General features: G+C 42.9%; 1 protein-coding gene across 1 annotated transcript in view; it reads right to left on the bottom strand.

Annotated features, from left to right (window-relative positions):
• Nucleotides 1–862: 862 nt before the first annotated feature.
• LOC125429865 (zinc finger protein 160-like) overlaps nt 863–8,697 on the bottom strand; it is a 44,314-nt gene continuing 36,479 nt past the window's right edge. Inside the window, exons 12-13 of the mRNA XM_048491400.1 lie at nt 8,046–8,174; nt 863–6,932 (exon numbers count right to left, since the gene is read on the bottom strand). Coding sequence (XP_048347357.1) covers nt 5,788–6,932; nt 8,046–8,174 — 1,274 coding nt within the window. The 3' untranslated portion in view covers nt 863–5,787. The remainder of the gene's footprint in view (nt 6,933–8,045; nt 8,175–8,697) is intronic.

Below are 8,697 nucleotides of genomic sequence, written 5' to 3'. Positions count from 1 at the left end.
CTTGACAATCACCACTATCTCTAAGAGTGCAATGTCATCACTCGCCTAAATACTAAGAAATACACACGTTGCACTCTGGCTGTATCCAATCTTATATATTGATCTTACATATAATTAATCAACTTAACACTTCTATTTGTATTTATTTGTATTTGTATGGAAGAAATGTAAATACAAATAGAAGTGTTAAGTTGATTAATTATATGTAAGATCAATATATAAGATTGGATACAGCCAGAGCGCAACGTGTGTATTTCTTAGTATTTATGTTAGCCTGCTTGACCATATCTCCATAGTAAAAAGCTTGAGACTTTAAAGAAAGAGGCATAGTATTATTCTTCTGAAACACCAGGCCATAGGCCACAAGACCACATTGTATCTTCCCTCTGACATTTCAGGCCTCCTGTTTACAGCTATTTCTGCCCTGGTTTGCTCAAGCTTTTAAATTGCCTATAGCAAAACATATCTGGAGGCTTTTTGGTTCTTATCCATGTCACCCCATTCCTTGCCTCTGCCCGATAGTACAGACAGGCAGGAATGTTGTGCTCCAAAATATTTATCTTGAATAGGATACAGGGGTATCTCCAAAATTCAGAGACCCAGCTTTTGTATGTGATACCAGACTAGGCTGAGTAATGCATATTGTACTCTATGTGTAGTGTAGTAGTCAGAATGTTGAATTAGGACCTGAGAGACCAAGATTCAAATCTCTGCTCAGACATAAAGCTCCCAGTCTAACCTTCAGTGAATCATTATCAGCCTGCCTAACCTACCTTGCACAGCTGTTGTGAAGGTGAAACGAACATGTGGGGAGAACAGTGGGATTAAAATTGATTTTTTTAAAAATATTAAGGCATGGGGATTACTATTCCTTATTATTGTTTATTTACGAATACATAAAATACATATACAGTACAGTCCTCTTGAGATTACCATGCATAACAAAAGCAGTCACATAGGACATCCAGCTACGTAAAAAGACATACACACAAAATTCCGCACAATGGAGTTTAACAGGACATGAAGGGGCTGATTTGGAGATGGCCATCTCCTTTGGGTTGCGATACAGATTGAGGAAACGGGGGGCCAGGCAAGTGAAGGGTCATTTGTCAGTTGCTGACAAAGCCATACCCGAAGGCCTTTACAGTTGCCCATTCAAATGTTTGTGAAGTGTAACAGGTTTTTGGTCTTCCAGGCCTCCCAACCCCCCTCGCCGTTTTCTTCTAAGGCAACCAGGCAAGTCTTTCCCTTCTCCTCAGCTTTTGCTTGCATTCACCTTTATATATCGCTGTGTAGTGTACTCTAGACAGGGGCTCTTTTCTGCTTAACTAACAAGCATATTTAAACAACATAAGTGAAATGGTGTTAAAATGAGATTTCAAAAGGACATAAATAGTAACAATATGAAGTAAGGAAGATAAAAAAAATACTATTACAAATAAGACCCAAAATAAACGAAGATACAGAATATTGCGTGTTACAGTCAAAATCAGAGATTTGCTGAAGTTTTGTGATGATCCAACAAAGCTACAAGGGAAGTGTAATGGCAATTTGATACAATTCCGACATTGGTCAGTAAATCTCAAGATCAAGCAATGCCTTCACTAATGACTGCATTTCATCTTTGCTTCCATCTTCATTTGCAGGTAAAAGGATGACCTTTGCCACTGAATAGTTTACAACACAAACCACATGATATAATAATTTCTAGAGACATTCTGGTAAATCTCAAGATTAACCAAGTGTCTTCAAAACATATGAACGAAACTGGAGAAAAGATGACATTAATCATGACAAAGTGTGTGCCTTTTCAGTTGTCACTGCAACATTTTAAGGAAATGCCCAATGACTTCAAACAGCGAGTTTGTTATTCATTTTAACTATAAATAAATGTCAGCGTTTTCTGTGACAGCCTTGAAAGCTTACAGCATTTTAAAGAAAGGAATCGATTCTCAAATCTATCTCCCCGATTCTAGCTTCTGTTCTAGAGATCTCTGTTGGTAAGAGGTGATTCATAAGTCGTTCAGTGGGTCATGCAGTCTAGCCCCTTGTATAGTCACATTTTTTTTAAATTACGAAAGTTTATTTAACAATTATGCGATCTTGCAGTGCTCACAAGGTTAATCAAACTCATAAGGCTTTCATGGAAGAGAATACATATCCCATGGACCCTTTATTCACACTCTGCTGCCTTGTAGTACTATTTTAAAAAATATCATGCATTTCCCTCCCCTCTCACCCTCCCATTAGCTTTGCTCTAGCCTATTTTACAAGTCGAGAACTTAAAAACTAAAGAGAGAGCAAGTACCCTCCCCAAGGGACAACTATCCCATGCTCCACAGCACTGTCAATATAATCAACTTTCCATGCTTGAAAAAAATTGCTCTGATCTACAAAAAAGAGCACCAGTTAGCAGGTGTCAAACTTGCGGCCCTCCATTGTTATGTACTACAGTTCCCATTATCCCCTCCATCATGTTATGTACTACGGTTCCCATCATTCCCTGCCAGCATGATGCTGGCAGGGGATGATGGGAACTGTAGTACATAACATCTGGAGGACCCCCGAGTTTGTCACCTGTGATTGTAGTCTCTAGCTGGGTGAATTCTGGCTTCTGACTACGATTAGCACCTGGTGCTTTTTCCTTTTAAGATTTCCGGTAAAAAAAACCGCCCCCAGATGTCAGTGATTGGTTACTCTGAGGCCTGTTTGCAATCCCAGAATTCTTGGGTATCTGGAATTCTCCAGAAGGCCTGGTTCACACATGCAGAAAAAGGTACTAGAGAGAATACTGAGGGCCATTATGGACCACACTACTTTAGACAGCAGGTGGCAGTTCACAGTTGGAAACACTCCCCAGTATCAAAGGCCCCTTACCAAATGAAAAGTCAGCTCTGCAAGCCAACAGAGATAGTTGAAACCTTTCTTCCTGCTGTGCTGGTTTTCTGCTTGTGGGGAAGGGGTTTTTTTTTAATGCAAAGGGACATACAATACTAGTCTCCATTCCCTATAGTCCCCCACTCCATCTCATTCTCCTGCATGGGTGACCCAAGTCTCAATATTTTTTTGATGCCAGCTAAAGTAATTTCCCAGAATCCGCTAGAGTCTGATCCCAACCACATTTGCTCAGCAATAAATCCCACAGATTTCAGTGGAATTTATTTCCAAATAAGCATGTTCAGGATGGCAGCATTAAGTCTTGTTAATACTGGTACAGTCCTTACTCAAAAGTAGGCCACAGTAACTCCAAGGAGACTTTCGCTCAAGCCACAGGTAAAACTGCAGGTATGTAATTTACCTCTGACTAGCGGCCACAATTCCCTCCAGGCCCTAGAACAGAATTGTGTAACTGGGTGTGTGAAGAGGGCCATTTTCCCAAGCTAAATTACGACTGACACTCCAGTGTTACCTACAGCCTGATCTGAAGTCTCAATGAACTTGCTTCTCTGTAGACAACCACACAGTCCAAGACACTTAAATGGCACTCCAGATTTTGGAAGAGAGGGTAGGCAGAAGTTCCATTACTTTTCTGCTCCCACTGCAAACACACACACACACACAGGTCTCCAAGGGGGGGGGGGGGTCTGCTGATCACCATGAAAGAATTTTCCTGAGGGGGGGGCTCAGTGGGCTGTAGTGGGAAATGGAAGAGGGCTGTTCCATGAGGTCCATGGATAATTACATACACACTTCTGTGATTTATTTCAGGGTAGACATGCCGACATGGTTTCTATGATCAGAAATGCCCTGCAAATCACATTATGCCCTGACAGGGAAGCATAACCCACTACCCCAGCATCGCATCACAGTCCAAATCCAGATTCCTCCATTCCCCCAGGAGAACTCTGGAGACACCTGGACTGAGGCAGGTCGGCCCTGCTGTTACTGTTTGACCTGACAGCAGTGTTTGACTTGGTCAACCAGGACATTTTGACCCACCGTCTCACCGAAGCTGGGATCTGTGGGTCAGCTGTACAGTGACTGTGCTTATTTCTTCAGGGTTGGGGACAGGGGGTAGTAGTCAGAGAGAGAACCTCTCCCAATATGTTTCCCAAAGGATGATGTTATCAGCAAATAACAATCTGCTGGTGATCCCGGGCCTGAAAGATACCAGGCTGGCCTCAACCAGGGCCAAGGCATTCCCAGCCCTGGCTTCAGCCTGGTAGAATGCTCTGTCCAGTGAAACCAGGGCCCTGTGGGATTTCATGCTATTCCACAGAGTCTGTAAGGCAGAGCTGTTCCACCAGCCATATGGTTGAGGCAGCTACGGTTTTTCTATCAACAAAAAGGCTTCCCTCTCCTCCACGCCCTCCCCCGCCCCCCGGCCCCTTCTTGTTGCTTTGTGCTCTACTGATTGAGATGTATAAAGTTTGTGGATCTTTAGTAGTTAAGATTGTTTTGGCTGCCATTAGATTGTTATTTAAAGAATGATTTTACTGTTTCATCTGCTAGAAACCACCCTGAGCCCGTGAGAGGCAGGGCAGCAAATAAATCGAACGAATAAAATGAAATGAAGGGTAAATTATATATCTTGATTTCCACACAGACCTACAGCATCACACCCTTACATCAAATCTCTGTTGAACGGTGGCTGAAACATATGGATACACATTTTATGTTACGTCTTATTTAAAAAGCATGCCAATGCCTTGTGAAATACCAGACATCCTCTCTCATATAAATGCACCGATACTCAGTTTTCAGAAATATATTTCACAAAGGATAATTCTTATCCCAAAACTGAATACCTGAAAACTGGTTCTATGAAAGGGAGCTATCTTCCATTCTTCAATTGAGAGTTCCTAGGCCCATAGGAAAATTTTGGTCTAGGCTGTTAAATAGCTTGGAATATAAGATTTAAAAGAACTGTGTGAATTTACTTTTTTTAAAAAAAATTAATCCCTTGTGCTGGACACCATTAAGGGGTTCTGGTTGGTACATTTCCATACGTCACCCTCCCACCCTTAAATATTTTTAAAGCAAATTTCTTCTCCTCTTGCATTTTGATATATTCCCAACAACTTTTTAAACATATGCTGTTGCAAATTTAACAGTCTACATCCTTGTCTAAAATTTATCAAAAAAAAGAAAAAGAAAAGAAAACCAAGCCTTTTAAAACACCTCTTTCAAATGTGTTGTTGGTCACAGCAAATAGTAAATACCTATTTCTAATTTGGCTTTTCCCCTCATGTTAAAATATGACCCAATTTGAAAATCTTATAAGAAGAAAGAGCAGGCAAAAATCCTTCAACCATGGTCAGTTCTTCCAGGGAGACGATTTCTAAGTCAATCTGTAGGTTGTCAGATCTCAGTAAATCTAAAGTCTGTTGTGGAAACAAAAGTTTCAACCTTCCATTGAAGGCTATTCAAAATTGCATAATCTCCAGTGCTCTCTGATCCATCTCACTTCCCAAGGCATGCGTTGCTACAGGAACGTTAAAAAAGCAGATCACCCCAATAAATAAAGATAATGGATCCAAGCCAAGAAGGCAGAGGAGTAAACTATAACAAACCCCATGCTTGTCTTTCACCACGGTAACTAAAATGGCATCTTCCTAGAGATGCTTCTATCTGTATTTTTTTCTCCATTTGTACCAGTCCGTGGTAGCAGATCTGTTTGTATAAGACAACCTCATTGGAGGTTGAGAAATTTAATCTTGGAACCACTGTCACTTTTGCAACCATCTAGATACTGTTTGGAATCCTCTCTTGACTGGACTGCAGTGCTTCACAGGGAGAAATCTCAGCTAAAAAGAATAAAGGAACCCCCTCATGTGTATCGAGTGTTTACAGGGTGATGGTCCGATCCTCCGGGAGTTCTTTCATAACTAAGATGGCTTGATCTCCAACAGGAGACTCTGCGATAGTCCAGACATTTGTAATGCCACTGCCTCCTCCTGTATCTGTGGAAGGGGAGTATGATGGGAGTGGCCAGTGGAAGGTTTCTGTCGGATGAGTGTACCTGTAGTAGCTCTCCTGGGCAAAATCGCCAATGTCTAGAAAGATATTGGTTCCAATTGATGCCACCTTAGCCCCACGCGAGGTGCTCTTCTGGCGTTGCTCATGTGTGGCTTGGTGGCGGATCAAATGTGAACTCTGGTTGAAGCTCTTCCCGCATACAGTGCACCGGTATGGTTTTTCCCCTGTGTGGATCTTTTGATGCCGCAGGAGTGTGGCAAGATCATTGAAGCTCTTCCCACATTCTGAGCACCTGTATGGCTTCTCCCCAGTGTGGATCCTTTGGTGCCGCAGGAGGGTTCGGCGGTCACTGAAGGTCTTCCCGCACTCCGAGCATTCAAAGGGCCTTTCCCCAGTGTGCACTCGCCAGTGCGCTTCAAGGTTGGATTTGTCGCAAAAGCTTTTGCTGCAACTGGAGCATTTGTACGGTTTCTCCCCAGTGTGGCTGCGCCAGTGCGTCTTTAGGCTGTACTTGTTGTAGAAACTCTTGCTACAGCTAGAGCAGTGGAACGTTTTCTCCCGTGTCTCCACGTGGGTCTTCTGATGTGTGATAAGGTTGGTGGTTCGGTTGAAGCTCTTTCCACAATCGGGGCACTTATATGGTTTCTCACCAGTATGGATCCTCTGGTGTCTGAGAAAGCTTGTTTTATCACAGAAGCCCTTGCTACAGACGGTACATTTGTAAGGCTTTTCACCTGTGTGAATTCTCTGGTGCACCTTAAGGCTTGACTTACGAGTGAAGCTTTTCCCGCAAACTTTGCATTGGTTCTTTCTCTTTCCTTTGTACGTTTTCTGCTCAGGGAAGTTGTTACCTTGGTTACCAGGGGATTTGCTTCTCCGCATCACTGCAGGGGTTTCCTCTTGCCTCTCTGGTCCATCCTGACTCCCACAGTTCTCGTCTGCATCTTCATCCTCCGTTTCTTCAGACAACATCTCTCCGGGTTCCCATTCGCTTTCACTATCCCCGTCGTCAGCTGGTGAAAAAGGCAGAAATCAGTGACTACTGGATGAGATGTAAAGATGCAACATTGGAGAGCTGAAAAATCCCTGCAAATCCCTTGAGAATACTGAAGCCTGGAACTTGTCATAAGGCCAGTGTGGTGAAGTGGTTAAAGGATCTGGAAAACCCAGGTTCAAATTGCCTCTCTGGCGCTTTCCCCACTTACCTTAAGCCCCGCGCTACTCTCCTCAAGTCCCCTGGCACTCCCCACTACAGGGGCGGTGACAACGCAGCCGCCCTGACGCTGCCGCTCTCGCGCCCCCTCAGCGCGCGGCATCCCTGGCGCTCCTTGAAACGGTGCATTTTGATGACCCCGCGCAGAGCAGTGTGCGGGGTCGTGAGGATGCCCGGATGCGCGCCAGAGATGCTGCGCGCTGAGAGTAGCGCGCAGCAAAGGGCAGCAAAGGTAAGTGGGGAAAGGGCCTCTGAAATGGAAGCATGTTGGATGACATAGGGCCAGCTACCTATTCTCAACCTAACCTATCTCACAGGATAAAATAGAAGAGAGGAGAACAATGCCAGTCTTTTTTGGAGACTGAGGAGAAAGGTAAGATATCAATAAAGTAAATAAATATAAAACAAATAAAATGGAAAACAACCTAGAAGAGGTGGAGGCCATTAAAAAAGTTCCATGAACACAGAAAACTAGCATTTCAAGCATTGAGACTTCTTGCTTTACCCTTTCCATAGCTTTCTATGTGTGTGGAATCTTTTTTTTTGTAGCACTCAGTCATTGAGAATTGTTGTAATGGTAGCACGGAGAATATTGGACTAGGACTGGGGGGAATAAACTTCAGATCCCCTCTTTTGCCATAGAGTGAAGCTCATTGGGTAGCCTCAGGCCAGTCATTCTCAACCTAACCAATCTCACAGGGTTGTTATGAAGATGAAATAAAGGACAGGAGAACCCTGACGTCGTTTGAGGAAGGTTTGGATAAATGTGAAACTGTGTTGGCCTTTAAGCGTTACTGGATTTGAATTTTCTTCTAGTACTACAGACTAATACAACTACCCACTGCAGACCGCAAACAAGACTTCTCTCAGGGATTTTACGTGACTTCCTCCTTCAACTGTAATGGGTACTTACTCTCAGTAGCTTTGGTTGGGAAGGAAACTGTCTCCTGAGACCCTCCTGGTAAAGCTTCTAGTGATTCTTCCAACACGAGGCCTTCCTGTTGAAAATTCTTTTCTCCAATCACTGTCACAATGTGATCATCTTTGGGAGACAAATAGAATCATGAAAACAAATCCTGTGGCAGAAAGATCTTATTTTAGTACCTTTCTATATGGGGCTGCCGGCATCATCCGCGCTGCAGTGTCAGTTCCAGGAAAAACCTGGAAGTGGAATCAGGTAGCTCTAGGAATCACTGGAAACCTTATGGTTTTACCGTGAAATTTCCAGAGATTCTTAGAGCTGCCTGATGCCACTTCTGGGTTCTCTCAGAATAAACATTATCCTCCTTGTCCCTGCTACAGATGCTCCAGCCTGAATGTATAAATCAACTTATGTCAAAAAGAAAAACCAGGTACATTGAAACAATGATCAAAGTACTAACTTTTCAAATTCTAAGCCATTTGGATACCAGGATTTTATCTGCATCTGTTGTTGTTTTGTCTACTGGTTTGTTGCTGATTAGACTCCGTTTATTTATTTATTTTTGGTTTATTTTTGGTTTATGGGTATGGCTAACAAAAATTAAATTTAAAAAGCTTTGGATATGCTGCATGGAAGAACCATA

The sequence above is a fragment of the Sphaerodactylus townsendi genome, linkage group LG03 (genome assembly GCF_021028975.2).
Source record: "Sphaerodactylus townsendi isolate TG3544 linkage group LG03, MPM_Stown_v2.3, whole genome shotgun sequence".
Lineage (NCBI taxonomy): Eukaryota > Metazoa > Chordata > Lepidosauria > Squamata > Sphaerodactylidae > Sphaerodactylus > Sphaerodactylus townsendi.
This window is presented reverse-complemented; position numbering and strand designations above follow the sequence as displayed.